The sequence below is a fragment of the Astatotilapia calliptera genome, chromosome 20, assembly GCF_900246225.1.
Source record: "Astatotilapia calliptera chromosome 20, fAstCal1.2, whole genome shotgun sequence".
Taxonomy (NCBI): Eukaryota; Metazoa; Chordata; class Actinopteri; order Cichliformes; family Cichlidae; genus Astatotilapia; species Astatotilapia calliptera.
Genome location: NC_039321.1, coordinates 28,274,335 through 28,302,300, shown reverse-complemented (window position 1 = coordinate 28,302,300; position 27,966 = coordinate 28,274,335). Strand labels below are relative to the sequence as shown.

Sequence of the window (27,966 nt, the reverse complement as noted above, 5' to 3'; positions counted from 1 at the left end):
CGTGCGCGTGGCTTTGTGTACAGTCATTGATCATGCCGTGAATCCAGAAACTAGAGATTTTACAGCGCAGATGCCGTGGGAGCATCGCATCCAAATGAAGCGTTATTACAGCTGAGTTTTCTCGGGCTGTGGAAATGTTTCGACGAGGCGCGGTGCTCTGCCTTTACTTGATGCCTTGTGGCTTTTTCACCCAAGTTGGGCTGTGGTGACCGAGACTGCTGTTGTCTGCGGATGTCCCTGACCAATTCGAGCGTCTTTCTGCTGAACGAGGTAGGCTTTCGGTTTTTCCCTCTTCTTTTCTTTACCTTTATGTTGTCGAGGTAACTGAGGAAAATTTGGACTGTTTTTTGTGCTGGAAGGAGTTTGAAACCAACCTGCGTGCAGTGCATTTACAGTACCATGCAGACCTGTAAGGGGGGCGAAGGTAGTAGTAGCAGGTCCTTTCTGGGATGCTGATAATTAAATTAGACACGCTGACCACGCTGGGAATCTTCCGTTTGGAGTGGAAAAGCTTTGACGTGCATGGCACTGTCTGCCAGCTGTAATTAGGGACAGATGAGCTTTGAAATGTTCGTGATAGTCATTTCACCCAAAACAACAAAACTGGTCAGCTGGCGCAACAGATGAACTGCGTGTGTGTTTATAGTCCCACTTTATGGAAAATGAGGTAATAACTGTTTTAATACTGCAGGAAAAACAAAAGCAATTTAGATCATAACCGGTGTCATGCATTTGTGAATGAGTGTGGTAATTAACGATCAGTTAAACTGTGTGGCTGTGTCTTTGCCTCCTTTAGATTCTTCATGCTTGTTTATAATGTGAGAGGACTCCAGTCATTCATCAGAGGATGTGATGTAATGCAGTGCCTAAATCAGAGTGACAACGCTAAGGCCGAATATGATGGCTATCAGTATTTTATTTACTAAGTAACGTGTTTCATGTTGAGGGAGAGAAACACAGGCGAAGTTACTTCTACAGATAATATTGCAAAGCCTGAATTAGTCACAATGTTAATAGATACGAGTGAAATGATTCTCTGTTGATAATCTAATCTGCTTTAGGTGCTTTATAGAAAACACAAAAATCAGATTTCTGCTAAATTATCAATGTAATAATGTTGCATCTGCAGCAATCTGCACTTATTTAGGTTGTTTCATTTTGTGATGTTTTATGCCTAATTTAATCAAAGTTACCATGGTGCTCTGAAAGCTCTTCTTCTCCTGGAGGTTGCATTTCACAAAGACAGATCAATATATACCTGCAGCTATAGTGAGATGATTCACCAAACAATATTAGGAAATCTCACCCAAGGGGTCTGGACTTAAAGGTGACTGAAAAGTCAGGATACATAATTTTGACCATACTGTCAGCCAGCTGGCTGGGAAAGGTCCATCATCTGCTTCATTGTGTGTCTGGAAGCAAACTACTGGAGGTCCGCTCAGTCCCTCTGCAGTACGATGAAGTGCTAAAAGTCTCTCTGTCATCATGCTGAGGACTTTTTGGCACTAATCCCAAAAACTACATTTGCTATGCAAAATGTTCAGCACTCAATGCAAAATCAGATCTTAGATATTGATTCTGTTTTTTTCTATTTGAAAAAAAAAAAAAGCAGCTTACAGCGTTTTTCAATGAATAAAATGGGGGGGGGGGGGGAGTCATTTTTATACATATTTAACTATTACCTTTTCTCTTGTATAGAGAAAACTTTTATTTGGAATAAGGCCCTTTCAAATGTTCATTTGAGAGTGAAGTACTAGAGGTTACAAAAAACAAACTGTAGCTGCATGCACATCTGTGGTATCACAGTAAGCTTCTGAAATCCCTCTTCTTTCTTTCTTTTTTTTAAACTTTTTTTCGTGATTATATCTGAACCACTTTGAACCAACTTCTCAGTGCACTGCTTGTTAACTTCTCAGTGAACAGCCTCACCGGAGATTATGTAAGGTACATGTGCGCAGCTCGCCACTGCAAGAAGTACACTGTCTGTGTGAAACACTGCGTGGTGACACTCTCGCTCACTTCAATAACATTCCAGTCTGTTTACCTCCTCCCTCCTCTTGGTGTGCTGGAACACATTCTGTACCTGCTTGTCTGAACCCATCAAGTACTGTATAAACCTCATGAAAGGATTTGGCAGCAAGGAGTCATCTTCCCTCCACTCAAAAATCAAAATGCAGCATCCCCAGTGCCTTAAAATAGCTCCTCATCCATAATGCACCAGCAGCAGCTCTGCCCACAGAGGCGCTTCATATGGGACAGACTGACAGACATCTGCACTCAATGCTTGGGTGCAGCTCCTAAAGCTCCTCTCTTTCTCTCCTCCTTTTCTTCCTTTGTTTAACTTCCAAACATTCATTCATTCATTCATTCATTCATATTTTTATTCACAGAATGAAAATGGATGCCTCCTCTGTGTCCCTCTTCTGTTTTTTTTCCTCCTCCAGTTTCACTATTTTCTGCAACCTAGCCTATGAATTATGAATCTCAGTCTTGTTGGAGATTGTCTAGCCAACCATGGTCCTCCTTCATGTGTGAGACTACTTGGCTTTGACATATCTGCTGCTTTTTTACATAGATGCAAGGTGCAAGGTGTGGTGAGCACAAATGAATGAACCTGGTTTGTGCAGACCTCCCACATCCCATAAAACACACACACTCACCAGCCGAGCAGCTGTCAGAGTACAGCCATCCATGACGTCTGCAAAACACACTCTGCGAACCACAGGCTACACCGGGGACGCCTCCACGTGTCGAACATCGCCCCCCATATCCCTCTCATCACCATCAGACTTTCTCCCTTCTTTAAACTTTTAGCTTTTGAGATGTTGAAATCCAGAGCGGCTGAAAAATGTGACAGGACTGTAGAAATGCTTGATTTTTTTCCCCCTTGGAGGTTTTGTCTCTGTGCTCTATACAGTTAGCCCTGCAAGAAGGTTCTGCTTGTTGGGCTAATATGTGATTTTAAAGATGTCTGCTTGGGGTGTATCCCACTTGTGCCCTGTGATAGGTGGGATAGCTGGATAAGCAGATAAGAAAACGTACAGAAGGATGTAGTTACAACACATGGTACATATTTATGTCATCAGTTTTCATCACAACTCTACTGATACAAATTTGGCAGTGATCACCAGATATCTTGGAAGAACTTCACAACAACACTTAATTTTGGAATTACTTGCTCATCGACTATGTACAAGCGTAAATTGGTTTGCCCAAATAATTCTGGCAATGGTATTTTTGTTAAAAACTTGTGAAAATTACAAGAAAATCAGATATGGTATAATTAAATATGACTCCAGCTTTTCCCTTCGAGTGCTTCTGAAGTGTCTAGGGATCCCAGTCATGTTTACCTTGGTTGTTGCTTTAAGGCTCAGTGCCACCCGATGCTGCATCACATTGTCACCTTAAGCATCATGGTGGAGTTCTGAAAGAACCCAGCATGCGCTTTTGGTACAAAGTCCCATCGGACAGGCAAGGTAGAGATGAAGGGTAGACTAAGGAGGAGGAGAGAGGATGCTATGTGGAGCATAGAGAGCCTCACTGACGTAGAGAAGGGTTGTGTACTGAGTGGTGGAGAATAGGAGAGGAGGGGGGCTGTAAAGAAAGAGAGAGGGATAGTCTGCTTACAAGCACGCTACAGTACACTTCAGTGTTACACAAGAGAGAGAGCACACCATGACTGCCTAGCACAGAGAGAGCAAGCAAGAGAGACGGGGAGTGTTGCTCTCCTACCTCTATCTGAGTAAGTATGGCGCTATCTCTTCTACATCAAAATTCCTTGCCTCAAATTGCTCAGACCTCACAGCAGGTCTGATTTTCAGATGATAAAAGATTTTGGCTGACTTTGAAGAGAATGGAAAAATCTTTCCTCATTAAATTTTGATTGAAAGTTTGAAGAGTGGAGTTGTTTGCAGTTGTTAAAGTGGGGGAAGACTGAATTTTGATCTCCATTTGACCGCTGTGAACAGATCTGATGGATATCCAGATTCCTCACCCTCAGCACTCACATTTCACTGGAAATGTTGCACTAAAGCAGAAAATGGCATTTAGTGCAGTTGTGTGAAAGAGGAGCAATGGTGGGAAGCTGTGGGCATGCTCGCAAGTGTTTCTTTCTCTGCTGGTGGGGGGAAGGAGTGCATTTGGGACCGCTAGGCTTCCTGTGTGGGGTCAATTAAATACTGCATGAGACAGAGCACTAAAAGCCTGTCCCGCGAGGAGCCAAGTGCTTTGTGTGTGTGTGTGTGTGTGTGTGTGTGTGTGCTGGTGCATCAGTGTGCAAAGCCTTGATTAAATTTGATGAACCAGCAATGTTGAGAGGACCACAAAGGTTCCAGTTCCAGCTTCTTTAAGGTCCTCTCCAGAATCTGTGCACCGGTGTTCTCATTGTTATCTTGATAAAAGAAAAGACAATAGCCTACAATGTGCTTTCATGTATCCATAGGACTGGTTTAATCTAGAAAATCCATCTGTATCTATCTAATTCGCTTTTATTAACTGACATCTTTCCTCGCCTACACCGTGTAGTCACTGAATAGTTTTGAGACTTAAACGTGAGCGAAAACACTTTTTTTCAATGTAAAGCTGGATTGCGTGAGTATGTAGGCCACCATTACATATTGATAAGTCTGAAATCCCCCCCAGTTAGCTCGGTGCACTAAACAAGACACACCAATTAGGCCCAACTCAAATCTAAAGCCTAAATCAGGTCATCTTTTAACAAACACATCTGACTTAATGAAGGATGCAGTTCTGTTTAATTCTGCACTGCACCGTCGGTACACAGCTTTATGTGGGTTAGCTCCAGCCTCTCTGCGCTTTGAAGCAGTTTGGTGAAGTCAGGTTGAGGGATCCCCGGGGGGATGAAAGTCTAACGATGCACAGTGTAGCCGGCAAGGCCAAGTTGTCAGCATGGATGAAAGATATTCCTGGCTACGCTCGTTGCGTCTTCTTCTACTGTATGCCAGCGTCACTGACAACCCATCCATAACTAGTCACATATTTACATCGTCAGTGTTGTATTCGCAGCACTTATCTGTGCAGCTGACAAATGCAAGGTGTATTCACTCCTTAGGTCTCCTTAAAGAGTGGAGTTGGTGTTGAGAGAACAGCTGTTTATCAGTGTGTCCTCATAGGCTGCAGGGTTTTCCAGAGGCTCATTAAAGACTGGGATAAAGTATTCTGGGGTAACATTAGAGCAGGAGGAGGGTGGAGCTGCAAAGGACAGTATGGAGTATCAATCTGTGTGCCTCTCATATTGATCCACTCTGCCCTACTCTGGTTGCATTTCTCTCTGGCTCTGAATGATCCACCTTTCCCTGTACTGCTGCCTCAGCTAACACTTCTCACAGAAAGTAAGGTGCCTTTTCATGAGTTACAAGGCCAGAAAGATGAGCGGTTGACTGCAGAGTTCCAGCATGTTAATCTCCATATTTGTCGTTAAGATCTGGAGCTGTTTTTTTAAAGCCCAGATGGCACAGGGCTTCTCACATTGTTTACAGAACAAGAGTATGGTTGGAAAAAAGAGAGACAGATAATCATAGAAAGTAACGGCGTGCGAGAGTATCAAATAAAGATCTGCTTGTGCTCAAAAACTGAGCTGGTTTAAAATCTAATATTTAACTATGGGTTTTGTTTTTTTGCCTTTTTTGGATTCAGTACTTGGATACTTGGAGGCCACTGATAAAACTACTTTCAGTGCTTCTTTATTCACAATGGGATCACCACAGCAGGTAGCTCCGCATATTTGATTACGCAGACTTTTACACTGAGTGCCCTTCCTGATAAAAGGGATCCAAAGGATTTGTGTCTCCTTCCAGGACTTAACAGAGGATCTTTTACTTGTCAGGCGAAATGTGTGGAGCGTCACACTACGCCCTCAAAGAATTTCGCTACCAAAACCATATTATTATATTTTTTGACACCTGCTTCAAGATAAACAAACCATATATACAAATATAAAATTACTTAAAAATGTACACTTTGAATTTCTGTCTTTCTCTAAATGAATTTCATTTTTTGTCTTCATTGGCTTGTGTAAAATCTGAACAAAATTGCTATTATAAGGTACAACTGCACCACAATATTAAAAATAGATACAATATAGATAAACCCACCTTTACTGCAGAGACAGCGCACATGTACATGCACAGTTATACAGATCCCTGCTCTTGTTTCCCATATTGGCTCATTCATATTCAGATTGTCTGTCTGGCTTCAGTGAATGTAGCTGAGCCATTCTCAAATCTGCTTTACTCTTTCTTTAAGGAATTCATCAAAACTCACTGAACTTTAACTTAAACAGCCCTCGGCTATCTCCCCACCGCTGCCAGGCCCAGTCACTGTTGGGAGGAGTGTGAGGAGAGGAGAGCTATATTTAGAGCACCTGAACAGCAAATTAATAACAAAAAAAGAGACATATTCTCTTAATCTTGTCTTCCTGTTCTAGTCTGACTGTGTTCTTCTCTGCCTGTTTCCTTCAAAAATCTCTGTATTTTTTCATTTCTCCCACAATTTCATGTCATCTTTTTCTCTTAATCTACCTCCACCCATTTCGCTTGAAAATATAGAGCTCTAAGAATCAACAGTAGCAAAGCAGACTAATGATTTGACATTAAAAATGTATTGAAAACTCGCATGTTTAAGTTCTCTTTCTGTTGCGATGTAGTTCATATTAGCCTTTGCTTGTTTCTAGCCCTCTTTTTCATTCCTTCTAACTCTCTCTCCCTTTATGATTGTATGGTGCCATTACTCAGAGGCTGTTTTACCCACAGCCCTAATGATGGAAATATAGCTACCATATCTTCTCTGCTGAGGGATCGGAGAGTTATTGCAATAACTTTAATAATGTGTGTGTCTCTATGTGTGTGCGTGTGTGTGTGTTAATATGGTATGTGCTTCCCTGCTTGTAAAAAGCCACACAGAAATATAGCCCCAGGGCATTTTTTTCCTAAAAGCCTTGGCAGAGTGCACTTTCTTCATTCTTAAGCAGCGAAAGTTCAGTGAGGGTGAGAGAGCATGCATGCTGCCAGCACAATGGACCCCAAATCAGGGTCTTCAGTGCCTGGGGCAACGTATAGAGCAGGCATCCAGGCCTGGCTCGCCAGGAACGAGACTTTCTTCTGCAACGGAGACGTCTCTTTCTGGCTTATTAAGACATCTGATGGACTCTAGATGGCTGCTTGCTGACTCACCGATGCAATTCTGTTTTGTAGACTCATGCATCACCTTCCTGTCAGGAGGATGGTGCAGGGCAGGGCAAGCAGGCAAGCCCTACCCTACTCGCCCCATCTCGCCTTCTCTTCCTGTTTCTGCATCCACATGTTCGCCTCTCTTTCATCAACGGCTTTACATCCTCTGCATTTCTGAGTGTTATTCATTTTGCTTTTCCTGTGCAATAAGGAAAGATACCAATTGGCAGAGGAATGACAATCAGAGACTATTTTTAAGCTTTCCTTTGCTCAGCCATTGTTATTTTTACTTATCGAGGCTTACAAGCTTATCCTTTGTTCTGCTTTATTTTTAGAAGTTCTCCCTGTGCCCAGTAAAAAATTATACACTGCACAGTGAGAGTAAACACCAGTCCAGCAATGTAGTTGTTGATTTTATATAGATATATGTGTATCTTTTTCAGGATCTCTTAATACCTGAACTTACATAAGAGGGAGGTATGGAAAAACCTGAAAGGGTTGTGAATATGATGCTGGAGAGGGCTGCATGAGATTTGTGGCAGAGAAGGGCAACCCAAGGGAGAGCAAAGCTGAGCAGAGAAAAGATCTTTTTTTTTCCTTTAAATTTATTACATGAAGTCTGACTTGCAGCTAAAGCAAGAAACTATACAATACCAGCATGCGGGCGTGTACACAACAGTGCTGCAGTCAGGGCATCAATTTTGTATAGGAAATGACTGTTGAGGCAGCGCAGCAGTGGTTGTGAAGCACTTAGGCATCGCGCACCTCCCTCTCTCCCCACTGTTACCACGGGCTGAGGGGAGGAGGGTTACGCTTTTTCATTGCAATGGGGGGAAGAAAGTGCTGGCAGGAGCATCATGTCTGCCTCCGACTCGAGCGCTACAGGACTCATCTGCAACAAGGTACGCTGTTAACCCTCCCCCTTATTTAACCACTCTGCATGCGATTCCAGCCTCTTCATCTACGAGTCCTCCATCGCTCTGCTCAGAGGCGTCTTCATTCTGCTTTTTTCCCTCTTCTTCTTCTCCCCAACCCTCTCACTCTTTTCTCAGCAGAAGTCTGTTCACTTCATTCACTTTTCCAGCATAGCCCCTACTTGTCCTCTCGTCCCTCCCTCCCTCTTTTCTTCTTCACACACACTGAACTGAAAACACACAGGCTATCTCAACTCCATTACTTTGCAGCGGTGCTTTTAACTAGTAGTTCAGTGGGTGGCCTGTCTGATGAATAATATGACTCATGACCCATTTATTTATGGCTTGTCTGTTTATAAGGTCATCCATACCAATAAATAGTATACCCCAGACCCATTTGTGGGTCTGTTTTCCCTGTTGTCTACAATAATGTTTCATGACATTATTGTAAAAATGCAGCAGCAGCTTCAACACTTCACTGTGGAATTCAAATGAATAAAAGACTGAGGTATAATTTCTGGAATAAAAGACATAACAGTACTTTGATATGTACTGAACAATTAATGGAATAATGTGTATTTATACATCTGCATAAATATGTATCTTATTTTGCACAGATTGCCATAATATTGTTCATCTACTTCAGGCATGATGGCTAAGTATAAAAAGAGCAAACCATGGCTCTAACAGCTGGTTCATGAGCAAGGAAACTTGTTTTGTCATGTGCATGCTTCCCTCTGCTGGCAGGAATCTACAACTGCTGCTGTGTCATTATCACACGTTCCAGTCCGTAACATCTGGGGGATTTCTCTCGACACCCTCTTTGGCCATAACTGTCAGCTGCACTGTGAGCAGGTCTGTCTTTTTAAGGGTCCGGTCAGTCAAACAGAGTGAGGTGTGAGTTTGCACGGTACAGTAAAGCTGTTTCAACACTGAGACTGACCAGTGTGTCTGTGATTGTGTTAGATTCCACTCTTGGTCCTATTTTTGTGCAATCAGAACAAGGATTTATTTTTTTTATTTTTTTTTACAGTGAGACAGAGTTTGTCAGAGACTGGAATAAGTAGTGAAATATATTCATGATTTTTTTTTTCTGATCTTGTTTGGTTTGTTAGAAATATGGATTGAAGGATGCATAAATATGAGGGATTACAACCATGGCTGTGTCATACATTAGATCACTTAACAGTTTATTTAAAAATTAGGATCAAGATTCATTATCTGCATTTAACCTATCTAGAGTATTAGGAGCAGAAGGACTGAAATCCAGGTGTAAGTCTGTACACTGGACATTAAACTAGCATCCAGCTTTGAAGCAACAAAGCCATTATGCTGTCACATTGACACTAAAGCTTAAAATGTAAAGGTTTTTTTTTTTTTTTTACTCATGCCCTTTAATATGCTTACCCATACTGATGAGTTGGAATTGGTACATGCATATCAGCATCTGTTCCCATAATGGCTGGCAAAAGCTTATTTCCAAAGTTCCAGCTTTCTTATTTCTTCACTGACAGAATTGCAATAGAGGCAAAAGTCTGTGAAATTCTTCTGTGACTGGCTTTTATTGGCACTGCATCATGGGATGTATCACACTTGCCTTTGAGGCTGTGTAGACGATTCTCTACATACTAATTGGGTACGTATGAATAGTTGGAAGGCACTGAGGAAGAAAGAGAATGAGAAGTAGTTAGAAAGACAGAAGCAAAAACACCCCAGAGGCTCCCCATACTATTAAAAGATAGGTTTAATGTGAGATTCTCAACTTCTGCCATGTATATTTTTACAAGGTTTGTGTGACACAAAAGAAAATGCCTGGACAGCAGACAGCTGATATTATGTCTATGGAAAGATCTGGACAGTGACAAAGAGAAAATGACTGTTGTGGAGCCCTTCTTCAGCAAATCAAAGCAGTTAAATTAGACAACAACAGTACAGCTAGTGTGTGTGTGTGTGTGTGTGTGTGTGTGCACTGTGTGCTAATGAGACTCTGTCTGAACTTTAGAATAAATATCCTCCTGTTCTATCTGTAGAACTTTATGGACTTTAATTAGGTTTTGTTTCTTGCGCTGGCAGACGCTTCAGATTCTGTTCTGCTTCTGGCAGGCTTTGATATTCAAATGATATCCACAAAACTCTGTGCTGGATTCAGCTAAAATATTTTTCTGTTTGTTTTTTTCTGGGCTGGGTGAGGGGGGACAGAGGTGGAAAGAGGGATGAGGCAGGTGGGAGACAAAAGGTAAATGAAGGATGACGTTGTTCTGGAGCTATATTTAGGTGTCTTATGTGGATACTCCTGTTTGGTATGTGAGGAGTCTTCCAGCCTTACATCCAGCTGGGACTGCAGCCACCAGGGAAGAGCAGGCTTGGAGTGAAAGGATGAGTGTGGAGTTTATGGAGTGAGCATTCTGAGTTTTATTTACATCTGTATCTGTCTGTGCCGGATTTACTAATTCATTTTTAATGATTAAACTGTGGCATTTCAAGAATTGATGTTCTTGAGAAATGATTGACTGACATTTAAGCACTTTTTAAAATACATATACATAAAAATTCCCCTATCTCCCCTGCGATCTATCCTTCAAGCTTGGGTCCTCTACTAGAGGCTTGGAAGCTTGAGGGTCCTGTACAGTTGCCGTTTGCAGTTTGCTAGGACTGCGCTCTTCTGAACAGAGATCTCAGATGTTGTTCTTGGGATCTGCTGGAGCCACTTGCCTAGCTTGGGGGGGGGGTCACTGCACAAATTGCTCCGATTACCAGTAGGACCACTGTTACCTTCACCCTCCACATCTTCTCAAGCTCTTCTCTGAGCCCTTGGTACTTCTCTAGATTCTCGTGTTTCTTCTTCCTGATGTTGATGTCATTTGGTATTGCTACGTCTATCACTATGGCTGTCTTCCACTGCTTGTTGGTTAGCCACCACCATTTTGTCCGTCTGTGTCTGGAAGTCCCACAGGATCTTAGCTCGGCCATTCTCCACAACTGTTACGTCCCTCTGATGGTGATATAAGATATAAGAGTTGCAAGGCTGCTTCTGCGGTTCCACAATGGTGCACCATTGAATAAAAAATAAAATAAAAAGGTTCTTTGAAAAACCATTAAAGGTGCCCCAAAGAACCATTTCTTGATGGTTCTGTGGGGCACCTTTAAAGGTTCTTCAATGAACCACTGAAAGAAATGGTTCTTCAAAGAACCATTGTTTGAAAGGTTCTTTGTGGCACCAAAAAAGGTTCTTCTATGGCATCAGTCTAAAGAACCACTTTTGGTTCCAGTTGGCACCTTTATTTTTCTGAGTGTGCACGAGCTGATTAGCAGTGGACTGGTCAGCTTTTTTCTGATCTGGAAAAATGCCCACAGCTGATTCACAAACCAGTGACCCAGAGACAGAGTGAGCAGCAGCAGGCTGAGGCTGGTGAGATCCAGCGCTGGCTGCTGGTTGACTTCAGCAACTGCATTCAGAGGCACAGTTAGCAGCAGCATGGCTCGAGAGAAACCAGGACAGTGCAGGAATGTCATCAGAACCACGCCTCTACCCAGAATCAAAACTTCATTGTGCTTTCTGGCACGCTGACCCTGTTTGCAGTTGTCCACACATCTGTGGAGTGTGTGTGGTAGAAACACCCAAAGCAAGCTGTGACTGACAGCAGGTGGTGATTCAGAATGACTTCTATTGACAGTCCTCAAAACGTTGTATAAATATTACACCCCACCTATTGTCAGGCGGGAGATGGAGCCTGATGTTTTGCAGAGCCTTCACCACATATGTGTTTTAATAAAATAATTTGTGTTGACCCACAAAAAAAAACAAAAAAAAAAAAAAACAAAAAAAAAAAACACTTATGTTACGACCCGGCTCAAAAGCCGCAACATTAAAAAAAAAAAAAAAAAAGGAGATGAATAACAGAGTGTGGGTGAGAAGAAGTTTCATCCTAAAATGGAAAACCAGGTTGGCTAAAATGGCTGGTGCCACCAAGGCAAAGACTAGTGCACTGCCGGAAAGCTTGCCTCAGGTATGCTTTTATCCACACCTGACTAGGTGTGGCCAATTAGCACCAGCTGAAAACACTGAGACGATTAAAAGCTGCAGAGGGACGTAACACCTCCTCCCTTAAAAGGGTTCCTCTAGGACCCTTAAATTTATTAAAAGCCCCTCTGAAGCCTTCAGTTCCTTGACCCACAAACCTGGAATAAAAGTTAAAGCTAACAGAAGCACAGTGTTCACGTTATAGTTGGCATCTCTAAGCATGGATGGGCATGAGGATTTGAAGTTGCCACACTGAACAGACAAAAAGTAACATGTGACCAACACAAAGGAGCACAACAGTCACAAACCCAAAATGATTACCTGATCTGCTACAACACACAACCAAAAGTAGCAACAAATAATCACAACCAAGTGATCTGTTGTCTCCACCACACAAACAGTCACATACAAGTGGCCCTATACCACAACAAGTTACTTTAATCCAAAAAGTTCAGTAAATCAAGCGTACTAGTGACCAACCACAAAATGGAGAGCTATGGCCACACAATGATCACATCAAGGGTGGCTCAGCACCCCACAGTGTTATTGCCATCACCTGGCCAACAACACTCACAAGTGATCCAACAAAATAGCCATATTCCCCACAACACTAAAGGTCACAGCACAAAACACTCACCTCACAAGGATCTCATTAGCATCCATCCACACTGACATATGCACACACAGGGTGTGCACACAATGCCAACTTAAAAACAGCCTACCTGCCTCAGCTACAGACCATAATCATGAATGGTCTCAAACCTCCTACCAAGTTTGGTGCCACTGATTTACTATGTGCAACTCCCAGCCTAAAACACTAAAAACAACAAAACCCTTACTTTTCCTACCCTAGTCTTCAGTGGTGTACCAGGCTCGAGGCAACTTTAAACGCGAACTCGAGAGCAGGCAGCAGACCAGAGATATAGTCTCCTACCAAACTCTGAAGCGTACCCCCACCCAGGATAGCCACCAAACACAATAAACTAAAACAATAAAGCAAAACAATAAACAAGTGCTTCGATGGAAGGGCAGCACAGCCACCCAGCTGAAACACACTAACTAAAGGGAGTTTGCACAATTACAGTGACCACCATCACTCACCCACTTAAAAGCAAAACAAACTGACATTCAGTCTCCACTAAAATGTCCAAATATCCCGGACGAGCCCCCACTTATGTTACGACCCGGCTCAAAAGCCGCAACATAAAAAAAAAGGAGATGAATAACAGAGTGTGGGTGAGAAGAGGTTTCATCCTAAAATGGAAAACCAGGTTGGCTAAAATGGCTGGTGCCACCAAGGCAAAGACTAGTGCACTGCCAGAAAGCTTGCCTCAGGTATGCTTTTATCCACACCTGACTAGGTGTGGCCAATTAGCACCAGCTGAAAACACTGAGACGATTAAAAGCTGCAGAGGCATGGAGTTGAACTCGCCCACAGGCTCTTCTGTCCTGGCCCTGATTGGATCTTCACTCCCCCTTCCCCCAAACAAGACAATCGATAACCCAGTTGTCTGGCACACGGTGAGGGTGTGGGCTCAGATGAGGAAGCATTTTGGATTAACAGGTTTCTCTCTTCTAAGTCCAATTCTTTCTAACCCCCTTTTTCAGCCATCACTATCTGATCCTATATTTCGAGATTGGCATGATAGGGGCATTACATGTTTCAATGATCTATTTTTTAACAATACTTTTGCATCTTTTGCCCAGCTTTCTGAAAAATTTAATCTCCCACGTACACATTTTTTCAGATATTTGCAGACCAGACATTTCCTCCAATCTCAGATTCCAAACTTTCCGGTAGCGCCAGCTGCAAGCCCAGGGGATATGCTCCTCACCCTAATCCCAACACGTAAAGGGTTTATCTCTCTTATTTATGACAGGTTGGTGAGCATGAACGGTTCTTCGATAGATCGGATTAAAACGGCCTGGGAACAAGATTTAAATCAGTCCCTGTCTATGGATACATGGGACTTAATACTCAAATTAGTTAATTCCACGTCCCTATGTGCCCGCCACTGTCTTTTACAATTTAAGGTTGTGCATAGGTTCCATCTCTCCAAAGTCAAACTATCCCGTATGTATCCGAACGTTGACCCTACCTGTGATAAGTGTGGGAGTGCGGAGGCTTCCCTTATTCATATGTTCTGGAAGTGCCCTAGCCTCGAAGGATTCTGGAGAGATATATTTCAGACCTTATCCCTACTTGTTGGACACCATATGGATCCTGACCCTTTAGTTGCGCTTTTTGGCACCACTGGAGAGGCTGATGCACGGTTGACCTCGTCACAGCGTTGCATGCTCTCCTTCGCCTCCCTTGTAGCTAGACGTACAATCCTCCTAAGATGGAGGGGTGCCCCTTTGCCCACCCAGGCTCAGTGGCTGAGGGACCTTATGTACTATCTGAGCCTTGAAAAGATCCGGTATGCGATTAGCAACAACAGCGGTAAGTTTTACAAGGTGTGGGGGCAATTCCTGAAATACTTTTCCAGCCTCCAGGCTACAAACCCGACTTCCAGCGTTGCTCAGTAAATCCTCCCCCCTTCTTCTTCTTTTTATTTATTTACTTATTTATTTATTGTTAGTCGTTTGTGTGTTTTTCTTATTTTGTTTTTGATTTATCTGTGATGTTGTTTTTATTTGTTTGCTTCTTTTTTCTTGCTTTGTTTGTTTGGTTTTTTCCTTCCTGGTCTGAGGGATAGGGGTTCTAAGCGTTGTGGGTAGGGGATAAACTGCTGGAAGCAATTATAAGACATGTGAGTGTGTCATTAATCTGTATTCTGATATTTCAGTTTTAACAGTCGCTGTGAAACTTGCTTGTTTGGTGTTTGTCAATTCTGCGTGTATTTGCTTTTCTTTGTTGCTTCAACTCAATAAAAATATCTTTGAGAGAAAAAAAAAAAGCTGCAGAGGGACGTAACAACAACCCTAGTGGGCGTCTCCCATTTTGACCTAGGGACTTCCAGGCCATATTCGGCGCATATGTTTCTGTACACTATGTCGGCCACTTGGTTATGGTGTTCCATGTATGCCCTGCCTGCTAGCATCTTACATCCTGCTGTTATGTGCTGGATTGTCTCAGGAGGCATCTTTACACAGCCTGGTGTGATAGACCCCAGCCTCTGGATCTTGTGCTCAGAGCTTGTTCCTGTGCTGCCATCAGTGTTGGTCAAGTTACTTGAAAAAAGTAATCAGTAACTAATTACTGATTACTTCCCCCAAAAAGTAATCCCGTTACTTTACTGATTACTTATTTTCAAAAGTAATTAATTACTTAGTTACTTAGTTACTTTTTAAAAACACGATTTACAACCTGAATAGGTGATAAAGCGATAGATCTTTCAGCCCAATTCTACTTTTTCTGCATAATCCATCATACAAAATGTAATCAAATGGAAATGTCTCTTTTTTTTAACTTGTTTTATCAGTTTTAATCTTTTAACTTTATGCATCAAGCAAAAATGTAATTATATGCAACATTCTCTGACTTGAATAAATTAGTTTAACATTTAAACCTATTTTCTGCACATTCCAGCACATAAAATAAAATATTTTTGTGTGTTTACACTCACTCTTTCAAATAGATGCAAGTAAAACACAGCAGAAAATAAATAAAGTCAAAGACTCAGCGGTCCTGTTGCTCTATTTTCACCTGTAAAGCAGGAGTGGCGTAGGCGGAGGTTTACCCTGGTGCAGGTGTGCCGCAGCGGTCAGTTGAAGAATCCGCGAGTTTCTCTGTGAGTTTCCCATTACGTCGTTGCGCACTCGGTGCTTGCTTGGAAGTTTAGGGGTTTTTTTTCGCTGTAAAAAGTTTTCTTCCCACGCACAACGGACGCTAATGTTTTTGTCACTTTTTATGGAATCAAACTCAAAATAAGGTCAGTACTTCCACGCTTTAAACGCTGCACGCTCATACTCTCTCCCACAATCGATATAGGATCCATTGTTGATCTGCACACAGCTGTTGTCACCAACGGCGCACTCGCTTACTAGGGGTGGGGGAAAAATCGATACTGTGTAGTATCGTGATATTTTGTTTGCTAATAATGTATCGATACAGGGACAGCAGAAATCGATATTTTGTTACAAAAAAGGTTTGTGTGCTCTGACTTCAGAGCATGTTGATCCTTTTTCTGAGCAAGAATCCTGACATTCCTTCACTGTCCAAATGTGTTTAACTTTTTTTTGGCAGCAATAAACATGACAGTTTACTTATTTTAATTTAAGACATGTTTTATTTTAATTAAGTTTAAAACTTTTTTATTTAATGTAAAATTATATTTTGTTTTAATTTACTTTCAAATTCTTCTGTTGCTGAATGGGCTGCATAGTTTTCATAAATAAATAATAATAATAATAATAATAAATAAATAAATAAAATTGCAATACTATCGTATCGTGCGTTAAGTATTGTGATAATATTGTATCGTGGGATGTATGGTGATTCCCACCTCTATCGCTTACGTCACTGTCATGAGACATTCTTGCAAAAAAATCACGGTTTTAGTAACGCAGTAACGCAGCGTTCCTACGGGAAAGTAACGGTAATCTAATTACCAATTTTGCAATAGTAATCCCTTACTTTACTCGTTACTTGAAAAAAGTAATCAGATTACAGTAACGCGTTACAAGTAACGCGTTACTGCCCATCTCTGCCATGATTAGTGCTTCTGTGCTATCTTTCAGTCCAGCTTTGTCCAGCCACTGGTAGGACTTCTGGATGTCAGTCACTTCCTTTATCTGCTGGTGGTACATACCGTGCAGGGGCCTGTCCTTCCATGATGGTTCCTCCTCTTGCTCCTCTTTGGTGCATTTCTGCTCCCTGAGATATTCACTGAGCACATCTTCCTGATGTATTTGTGGATGTTTGCTGCCTTATCCTGAACTGTGGTACTGACACTCACCAGTCCCCGGCCTCCTTCGTTCCGCTTAGCATACAGTCTCAGGGTGCTGGACTTGGGGTAAAACCCTCCATGCATGTTTAGGAGCTTTCTCGTCTTGATGTCACTGGCTTCTATTTCCTCCTTATTATAACAGCAGCAGGGTACCTGATCACAGGCAGGGCGTAGGTGTTGATAACCCAGATTTTGTTCTACCGTTCAGCTGATTCTCAGGACTTGCCTGACCCTCTGCAGATACTTAGTGGTTGCAGCTTTCTTAGCAGCCTCTTCGTGTGGGATGCCTGTGGGATGCCCAGATACTTGTAGCTGTCCTCAGTGTCTGCAATATTTCCTTCTGGTAGCTTGATCCCCTCAGTTCTGACTACCTTCCCTCTCTTTGTTACCATCCGACTACACTTCTCCAGCCTGAACGACATTCCGATGTCATTGCTGTATATCCTGGTAGTGTGGATCAGTGAATCGATGTCTCGTTCACTCTTGTCATACAGCTTGATGTCATCCATGTACAGGAGGTGGCTGACGATTTCTCCGTTCCATAGTCGTATCCGCAGCCAGTTTTGTTGATGATCTCACTGAGGGGGTTCAGGCCTATGCAGAACAGCTGTGGGGACATAGCATCTCCTTAATAGGTCCCACACTTGATGGTGACTTGTGCTATGGGCTTGAAATTGGCATCTAGTGTTGTTGGCACATCCCCATTGAGTTCCTGATGAAGGCTCTACAGGTCCTGTTGATCTTGTACAATTCTAGGCATTCCAGGATCCATGTGCGGGGCTTCGAGTCACAGGCTTTCTTGTAATCAATCCGGGCACTGCACAGGTTGGTCAGTCTGGTCTTGCAGTCTTGGGCGACTGCTTTATCTACCAAGAGCTTGCGTTTCGTTCCTCTGTTATTCCTGCCAATTCATTTCTGTGTCCCTGCTCATGTATTGACCCACGTGCCTGTTCATCTTAGCCACTATGATGCCTGACAGGAGCTTTCAAGTGGTACTAAGGCAGCTTATTGGCTGGTAGTTGGATGGGACCGCTCCCTTCTGGGGGTCCTTGGAGATCAGGACTGTCTGGCTTTCAGTTAACAATTCTGGGTGTGTTTCATCCATTAGCAGTCTGTTCATTTGTGCTGCCACTTTAGATCCAATAGCTACTGAGCATTGACATTGTGGGTTGCGTCCTTCTCCCATATGCTCTTCCAGTATTGCTCCATCTCCAGGTTTGCTGGTGTGGTTCTCATATTGTTCCCCTGCCTCTGAGCGTATACCTTGGATGGTTCTGTGGAGTACAGCTGGTTTATTCTCCTGGTTTCTATTTCTGTGTTGAAAAAGCTGTGTTGTATTCAAGACTTTATACAGTACTGTCAGTATGATTTTAAATTGTAAAGCAGTACCAGTGGTAATAGTCCTATGTTGTTGTTGTTGTTTTTGTTTCATTATAAATCATATCCAGACATTGGATATAAGTCTGGATATTGCAGCATGTGTTATCAAAATGCTTGGTTGAAAATTGGACTTTTGCCAATGTATGGTGTGCCAGTCTGAGTGAATAAATAGACAGCAAGGTCGTGTTGCTTGTTAGTGTTGCAGAACTCGTGTTCATATTCCCCTGGGTGACATGCTTTGGAAAGCTGCAGAAGAAGAAACCCAGGTGCAGAAACAGGTGAATAGTAAGGAAAGAAAAGGGAAGTACGGAGGTCAATGCGTAGATGATGATCTATCTGTAGCTGAATCCGCAACATATGAGCTAAGTCTGTGTTTTCTATGCCGTGAGGAATTCTGAACAGCTGCTTCCAGGTACCTTATTGGGCTGATTTATGTCTTCTCCACCTGCTTTAAGACTTTCCTTCCTTTCCTCGTTCACTCAGGGTTCAGCCGATTCCTACACTAGTCGACCCTCTGATTCCGACCTGTCCCTGGAGGAGGACCAGGAGGCGTCTCGGCGTGAAGCCGAGCGCCAGGCTCAGCTGCAGCTGGAGAGAGCCAAGGTGAGAGCCTCAAGGTCAAAGGTCAATTATTGGCTTTAAAATCACCTCTACCTCCACAGGTACAGCAATAAAGTCCTGAGTCATGCTGAAAGCTTGCGTTCCAGTCGACCACTTTAGTCTTTATGTGTGTAAGGGTCTACAGAACTAAAACTAATCTTCAGATTCAAATTTTGCTGAATATTAAAGAAAAGGTCATTCGATATATTGCCATAGATCTTATTTGTTTTGGGGGGGGTTTTGTCGTCCACAGGCTAAATCAGTAGCATTTGCAGTGAGAACCAATGTGAGTTACTGTGGGGCCCTTGATGAAGATTGTCCAGTCCAAGGTGCTGCAATTAACTTTGAAACCAAAGACTTTCTGCACATAAAAGAGGTGAGAGCCATTACAATTCTGCATTTGTACATGGTTTACAAATAAAGTAACACTAAATATTTACTCTGATTAATGTTAACGCATCTTGCATCATGAGAGGTGTCTTTCACTGTTACACAGAAATACAACAATGACTGGTGGATTGGTCGGCTGGTGAAGGAAGGGGCAGACATCACTTTCATCCCCAGTCCAGTCAAACTTGAGGCCATGAGGATAAAGCAAGAGCAGAAAGCAGCAGCTAGGTCAGAGATTACGCAGCTCTGAGAGACCTCTCTGTTTTTCTGACGCTGTTGTCCTAATTTTAGCAGCTTCCTCTGCAGCACACTCTTTGTAAAGTTATTTTATTACTTCTGCTCATATGTTGCTGTGGTTTGGAGGTCCTTCTTTCTAAATTGCCTCCTTAGGGGATCCACGCATAATGAAGCTTTGCATTATGTTGCTCCACAGGAAAGGAGGGAACGCGTCATCCGGAGGCTGGAGGTCCACCCCTCCATCTGCAGGTGAGAGAGACTGAAGGAGTCCTGCTGTCATGTCTGTCTGTCAGGCCTTCAAGCTGCTACCGAGTCAGATTTGCGTACAGGGACTATTTCTGGGCAAAAATGTTACCTTCAGGGAAAACACGTGTTTACAAAAATCTTTTTACTATAGAGTTTTACTTTAAATCAAACTGAAGTTCAAAAGTTATTTGATCACTGCTGAATTTGGATCAGAGCTTCCTGAATAACACACAGTTAACAAAACTGTGCACTTGTGAAGAAAAACTCGAGTGAATGCAAAAAAAAAAAGCCCAGATTGTTATTGTTCTTTTTTTATTTAATTGTTTTATTATTTTCAGTTTATTTCCAGAGTGGGGTTACTCATTTCTGTTTAGTCTTTATAGTTTAAAAATGTTTTACTCTTGTTAGCCCAGTTAGTAACTTGCAATTTTACTAAGTGGAATCATAAGCCCCTCCACTCCACTTTCACAAACACTGGACACGCCCCTGCTCATCACTAATTGCAAGAACCCACTTAGCTTTTCGCCTCTTTGCTCAATGTTCATTCTGTTTGTTTTCAAAGCCAAACAGAAGCAGAAACAGGTATGTTGGGGTATTCATCTGTGTATCACTCTGCTCCGATTATTTAATTTAAATGTTTTTATTAAATTTTTATAACTTTAAAATCTATCTCTGTGATCGTGTATTACTGTAACTTCCACATATCTTAATTTTCATGACTTCCACACTGTCTGCTTGTTGCCTGTGCAGACTGAACATGTTCCCCCATATGATGTGGTCCCTTCAATGCGGCCGGTGGTCCTGGTGGGTCCTTCGTTGAAAGGCTACGAGGTGAGTCAGCCATCAGTACTGTTCTTCAGTTATTTGGGCCTGGTTCTGTTTAATCTTGTGTTTTGATGCATGTAAATTAATTTGATTTAAATATTAAATGTATTTTTAGAGATAGTTTTTTATGTATTTTTATTATGGACAACACATTTGATCACAGCTGAATTTTGGTCCAGTCAGAAAATATTGCAATAGCTATCTGACAAATTGATGCAAAGCAAAAACGACAAATTTCAGCAATAGTTTGGCCATCCTTTAACTTTGTCTCTAGTGTGAACTCGCATTGTTATTATGAGCACATTAGCATGCTGACACAAGCAGTTAGCTGAAAGTACCAGTGTGCCTAAGTGCAGCCCACAGAGCTGCAATGTACCATATCGCTTTTCCAGAAAAAGACAAATAAGCTATTCTGAGGCATTACTTAATGTTGCAGTAATCTAACTGGGAATTAGCCATTATGTGAAGCCTTTCATTCACTTTGCTTTTATTAACAAAGAATAAAAATTAGGAAATTAAGCAGGAAATTAAGCAATAATATTTACTGTAACTATATGTTAAACGTATTTAGATGTTTGATTTATTTCCAGCTAGTTTCTGCTCTTTTTCTCTTCTGGATTCCCTTTCTAGCATGAGTTTAATCAGGTGTGGATTTTCTGATCCAGTAAAACTGGGGTGTTTGGCTTCCATTATCCCATGAACGCTTTTACTAAGCCGCAGTCCCACCCTGATGAAATTAAAGGGCACACAGTAGGCATCTTAGATCCATCTGAGAGCTACAGAACTGCATGTATGCCCCTTTGCATTAGCCACACCATGTGTTATACTCCCATACTGAACAGACACGCACACGCACACACACACATGCACACATCACAGATGAGACATATGAAAACCCACTGCAGTCAAAACGAAATAATGTCAGAATGCATCAATTTCGATGACTCGGTGGATGAATATGTGAGGCATGTGCTTCAACATTTTCTCCCTGCCTTGCTCTTTCCTCTGTGGCGGTGCAGGCTATGAGCCAAGCTGTTTGTTTTGTGTGTGTGTGTGTGTGTGTGTGTGTGTGTGTGTGTGTGTGTGTGTGTGTGTGTGTGTGTGTGTGTGTGTGTGTGTGTGTGTGTGTGTTGAAATATTTATGCGTTGCTCTGGTAATGTGCTTTGGGGATGCTCCAGTGGTGAATGCCAGGCTGCCTCTTTCTCTCATTCCCTCACATTCTCTTTCTCTGTGCTCCGTCTCTTGTGTACAAATTATTTTCGGCGACTCATCAGGGTTCTTCAGCACTGTCTCTCCTCCTTTCCACTCCTTTGCCTTCTTTCCCCATCTCTCTGTTTCAGTGTGGAAGCTTCATCCTCTACTCCAAAGGCCATTCATTTTTCAGGACTGTTTGAAAATAGACTGCTTCACTTCATCCTGGCAGTGCACAAACATCATTGTGCCACTCAGACATCCAAGTGATTTAACACTGAAAAAAGAAGGACTGTAATGCTGCTCATTTTTATCTGTGCTGACTCTTCTGTCTCTTTACAAAGCTATAACTGATTGGTCTTAAAGCTAAAAAAATCCCATCACTGTCCTTCCAGCTGTTTACAGCTTCATTATAGTGTGTGACAGCTGTATTAATCCTCATTTAGTGCAGACACTTAAAGTCAGGTGTCACTAAAATCAGTGAAACATGCAAGAAATACTAAAGAGCAAGACGTGTGCATGAGTGAATGCATATTTCACAGCCCTTTCTCTCTCACAACATCCCTCACTTATCTTCCTTGTTTCTGTTTCCTAGGTAACAGACATGATGCAGAAAGCTTTGTTTGACTTCCTAAAGCACCGATTTGATGGCAGGTGGGTAACGGCTGTCTGTGTCACTCTCTGCAGATGCAGAGCAGCGTACAGTAACGCTATGTCTGAACTGCCGAGCTGCTTGTGTGTTTCTGCATTGCACGTTTCGTGCTTGAAAGCACACACGATGACGATGATTTATTTTTAGTTGCAAGCGAGAAGGAGCACGAGCTCGTCTCCTCCTTTGAAATGGAACAGTTGTGGATGTGGTGTGATAAGATGCTTCTTGTTTAGGATCACTATTACCCGGGTGACCGCTGATCTGTCATTGGCAAAGCGCTCAGTGCTGAACAAGAAAGCCATAATGGAGAGATCCAACACACGCTCAAGTCTGGGTGAGATTTAGAATATTTTTTTTTAAAACTTGTCTTTGATCTTTTTTTGCTCAATAAAGATGGACAGATGGATGCTAAAAATAGATGCCCTTCTGTCTTCAATGACAGGAAAACTTAAATAAGTGATGCAGCTCTGTTAAAAGTGGCTTATGCAACTCTCTGCCATTCACAGCTGAGGTCCAGAGTGAAATAGAGAGGATCTTCGAGCTGGCCAAGTCTCTTCAGCTGGTCGTCCTGGATGCAGACACCATCAATCACCCAGCACAACTCCTCAAAACCTCTCTGGCTCCCATCATTGTCTACGTCAAAGTCTCATCACCTAAAGTAGAGTACAATCCTCAAAGCTGCCTTTCTGGTCATATTCTGGATTCTGAGCAAACTAGTGGTTAATTAAACCTCTGTGGCACTATTTTAATTATTTAAATATTTGCTGGTTCCCAGCTTCTGAGGGATCGTACACAAAATGCCTTGTTTTAGATGGTAAATGATGTACGTGGTTACATGGTTCTCTCCAGGTACTCCAGCATCCTCCAGCAGTCCAAAGCAGTCCATGCAATTAAGAGTTAGGTTAACTGGTTATTGTAAATGACTCCTATGTGTGAATGGTTCTCTCTCTGTGTTGGCCCTGTGACAGGCTGGTGAACTATACCCTGTCTCTCGCCCAATAGTAGCTAAGATAGGCTCCAGCCTCCCTGTAAACCTGAATAGGATGAGAGGAAGAAGATGGATGGATAAATGATTGGATGGATAAATGATAACAGAATTAGAAAGTTCAACTCGGAAGGTTTTAAAATAGTACACTCCCCGTACAGATTAACATTTGTTTGAAGGAGCTCAAAAGAGGCAAATCAATGAGGAGAAATCATTTGGAAGAATTGAAGAGGAATTGAGACTTTGATGACTCATAATGGCAGAACAGAATCCCAGCAGTGATAGGATTTAGAGCACTGAGTGACTCTGAGTGGGAGATGGGGAGGAAGTGGGTTGCACAAATGAGAGTCTGAAAGGGAGAATGAAAGAGAGCGTAGATTTAAACCACACAGAGTGGAGGCTGATTGGCTCAAATAAGGCAGGTGAGAAGATGATTGGACTCGAGTAAAGATGTCAATATTGAGACGGACAGCACGGAAAAGAGGTAGACATGGAGACAGGAAAGCAGGCAGATGAGTGATTACAGATCTTTCTTACTGAACGTACGCATGAGCGTTATTTAAACAATTTCTGTCTGTAAGGGGTGTGTCTAATGCGGTTAAAACGGATAAATTAATTGTATGATATTAAATTAAAACCATGCTCGTTCATTTTTTGTGTGTGTGTCTGAATCATCTGGCAGGTTCTTCAGAGGTTGATTAAATCTCGAGGGAAATCACAAAGCAAACACCTCAATGTCCAGATGATGGCGGGGGACAAGCTCGCTCAGTGTCCACCTGTATGTCACGTTATGTAATTAAATGATATTTTAAAAGTTTAAAAAGTTTTCATTGAAGGACTTTGTATAAGTTTTCTCTTATCATTTTCTGAATCAACAGGAGATGTTTGATGTCATCCTGGATGAGAATCAGCTGGAAGATGCATGTGACCACCTTGCAGAGTACCTGGAAATTTATTGGCGTGCTACGCACCTCCCCTGTTCTGCCCCAGTGAATCCCTTACTGGACCAAAGTGTGATAACTCCACCTTCTGCTAACTCCAGCCAACAGGTAAGAGGAAAAAGAAACTCCTCAGGTGGTGCTTGATTTACTACTTTCGGATGCATTATTAATCACATATCCTTTGCTTCCTGTGTCCACTCTAGTTTTCTGAGACTCAAGAGTTGATAGAATGAGCACTACTTCAGATGTAGGTGAGATGAAACTTACTTTTCTGGATCTGCTATCGTTACCGTCTCTTGAAATTTGCCCCTTCGACCTCTGCAGGAGCAGCTTGTGCTGTCAGCTGGGGTCAGACAGTCGTAGCGCACAGGGACCAGGGCACCACCAGGGGGCAGCAGCAGTCCTCGTCTCTCCAAACCTGGCCACCACCTTCTCCAGCCACACCTGGGCCAAAGAAAAGAGGAAAAGCAGAGTATGGTGAGAGAGAAGGAGCAGGAGGCTGGTGAGCTGGAAGGAGAGAAGACACAAAAAACAGGAAAACAAGAAGAAGGAGGAGAATGATTTGATTAATGCTGCAACAGAAGAAGGAGCCTCCACCTTACTGCTGCCCCCTCGGCAAAAGCTCCCTGCTCCCACTACCACGCGACAACTCAGGGCCAATTTCTACAGCTCCACGTGCACTGGTATTTCAGAAAAACAGTGTAGCAGTGAAGTTACAACTCACTATCTGCCCCCTTTCTCATATTTTTCTCTCACCGTGACCTTAAACCTGTACCTCACTCCCCGCTTTTACATTTGAAGTCACGTCTCCCACCTGACAAAGGTGCGCCAGCCTACGTTTGCTCACACAGGCAGATTCACCTCTCACTGTAGCTACATCACACACCTGTAAAGTTCAGAGGAAGTTAGCCTACAGTCCTGTAGCATAGCAAAGCTACCAGTGTAAAACCTATACACCCTCCCAACACAGGGTTCCAGGGGGTCTGTGTCTGATACACGCCACTTAAAGAGGGTGACAGAAAATCAGCTTTGTATGTCTTCCATCTCTGCAGCTCTCGATGAGTTGTCATTCCAAATGTTTAACCAAATGTTTTCTCTACAGCACAAATGCAATGTCAGAGGCATCATGTTGTCACTTATGTTAGAGGACTCTTACTTTCCCTTACTTGCAGCTCCTGTTTTATGTTATTCTTTCTATTGACCTTTTTACTGTAACTGTCGTTACTACTGTTTATAATTCGTAAGCTCACTCTCAGTGTCACTGATTGCATATCTGTACACAACAGTGATGCTGAACACATGTATAACAAGCACAGACATGCACAGACGGTCTATATGCATCTTTGTCACAGCTATGAATGTATAAACGCTGGTCCACTGGCTTAGGAAGGATTACTTATAATAACTGTGGTTTGCAGATGATTGGAGGCAAAACCCGAAAAGGTCTGTTATCACATCTAAATATCCTAAATGCTTACACTTTACAAAGTTTGACTGTATTTACATGATTTTCCTACCCCAAAGAAAAAATAGTTTGTAAAATTGTTTTATCCTCCCAGAAATAATTGATCACAGATAACCCATGTTTAACATGAGCTATTCCACAACTGCTCCTGACTTAGGACTAACTTCAAAATGTTCATTAAGATGGTTTGAAAGTAAAACTTTGGAACCAATGAGCCAATAATAATAATAATAATAATAATAATAATAACAATAATGATAATAATAATAATAATAATGGAAATATTAGAAATGAGAAAGATTAATGATTTCCAACAACATCTGTAGACAATTAACAGTTAAATATTACCTCAGTGTGTCTTCTGAACGTGGTGCTTGGTGATTGTAGCTCTAAATTACAATAAGCGCATCACCGTAAGCTACGCAGCCAGGAACATGGTCATTTATTTATTTACGTCCAATATTTTGCTGTTACTCTCTGTCAATATAGCGTCAGCATTAAGTTGCTCTATGAATAAGAAGCTGTGGACACTCACTACACTACACCACTGAGAAGACTTCATCTCCTCTACAGGAACAAGATCTCTGAGCACATGAACTGATTGTAAAGGTTTACTTCCTAACAAGCCTGGGAAAGTATTTTATTATCACTGGACATGAGGGTGACCTCTGGTGATGTATTTACATTAGTACCAGGTCTTATAACCATTATTACTTATTCTCTGCCCACATAGCAGGATATACATTATATATATGCATAGACTTTAATCAAAAACATGTCAGATTTCATGTGCGTACAACCACCAGTGTTCTTTTCTGCATCCATTTCATGTCTTGCATTGCTCACAAAAATGAATGCGTCTCAGTAAGCACTTCAATAATCGCATTAATGCAACTGCTTGTGTCATTTAAAGCAACAGAATTCTGCTAACATATCATACATATAAATAATCGAATATATGTGCATGATATATTGTATTCCTGTTTCATCAGAAGGGCTTTTTCAGATCAGCGTCACATGAGCCGTTCACTCTTCAGACTAAATCTGCGCGACCTATGTAACCACTTACATATGCATTATAAAGGCTTAAATGTAAATACTGTATATTAAATATGCAGATACTATTATTATTATTAGCAGATTGCACAATAACAGCAAAAGCTGACAGGTTTTAACCAGTACACAATTCTATAATCAGCGCCTCAGAAAGCATGTGTTTATATGTAATATCCTCTTTCTTTCCTTTTTTAAAGAATGGTGCACAGCTTATATAGGACCACTATTAAGGTTGCTTCCACTAACACCATGATTCATTTCTGAAGGGCCGGGTTTGAGATACATAACTTCTACTTGATGAAACACAGAGAGCACAGTACCTTCTTTCGATAAAATCTACTCAGCTTCTCCTGTTGCTTAATTTTTATTGCAAGAAATTTATACAAAAGTCAATTATACTTCTTTGGTTTTCCAAAGCACAATTTTTTACAATTATCATTTCCTATTGCGTTTCACTTGCCTAAATTCTGTATGCAATACAAAGTTTAGCATCAACGAGACACTAGCTGAGACTATCAAAATATCTCCTCAGTTAAGATGGAGTATAATTGCACTACTATTATTTATACTAAACGTTATGCTGTACCCACCTCCAATACAGAGGAAAAAAACTGTTTGGCCTAATGATGATGTCAACGTTTCTCATCGTTTCTGACAAGTCTGCAAGATAAATGATATCCAACAGTGTCTGATGATGATGTGTAATGGGTGCATCTTTTGTCAATAGCACATGAGAAGGAGGAGGTGAATAAAAAAAAACATTTCATTAACGTTTGTGTGTGCCATGTGACTTTTCATCAGCTATTCACAAAACCACCAACAGAGGGCAGAAGTAGCATTCTAGCTATCTATGCAACAAACAAGATGCAGTTTCCCATTTTGACATCAATCAAACAAAATTGAGACAAACTGAAATTAAAGTTGTGAGTCTGTCCTCCAGCCACCCCATAGCACTGCCCAACTACACTACTGGACTAATTGCA

The 27,966-nt window shown here is 41.9% G+C and overlaps 1 protein-coding gene across 3 annotated transcripts; it reads left to right on the top strand.

Annotated features, from left to right (window-relative positions):
* The first annotated feature begins 10 nt into the window (after positions 1–10).
* cacnb3b (calcium channel, voltage-dependent, beta 3b) lies at positions 11–27,753 on the top strand. Of its 3 annotated transcripts, none has more exons than XM_026154188.1 (14): positions 11–270; positions 18,878–18,997; positions 19,248–19,370; positions 19,491–19,612; positions 19,818–19,870; positions 20,430–20,449; positions 20,618–20,698; positions 22,480–22,538; positions 22,770–22,870; positions 23,043–23,194; positions 24,204–24,299; positions 24,400–24,570; positions 24,666–24,713; positions 24,787–27,753. In XM_026154188.1, exons 1-13 carry the CDS (start codon positions 232–234, stop codon positions 24,693–24,695), a joined length of 1,167 nt encoding a protein of 388 aa, XP_026009973.1. In that variant the 5' UTR covers positions 11–231; the 3' UTR covers positions 24,696–24,713; positions 24,787–27,753. The 3 variants fall into 3 exon arrangements, with proteins under 3 accessions (XP_026009973.1, XP_026009972.1, XP_026009971.1); XM_026154187.1 differs by lacking the exon at positions 11–270 and adding an exon at positions 7,473–8,089 and having other exon boundaries at positions 24,666–24,709; XM_026154186.1 differs by lacking the exon at positions 11–270 and adding an exon at positions 7,473–8,089.
* Positions 27,754–27,966: the final 213 nt, after the last annotated feature.

Bases quoted from the DNA above. Each gene is read 5' to 3' on its own strand.
- cacnb3b (XM_026154187.1), top strand. From the start codon at position 8,045: ATGTCTGCCTCCGACTCGAGCGCTACAGGACTCATCTGCAACAAG. The intron at 8,090-18,877 runs GTACGCTGTTAA...TCGTTCACTCAG, and splicing joins CAGGACTCATCTGCAACAAG to GGTTCAGCCGATTCCTACAC. The intron at 23,195-24,203 runs GTAGAGTACAAT...ATCATCTGGCAG, and splicing joins TCAAAGTCTCATCACCTAAA to GTTCTTCAGAGGTTGATTAA.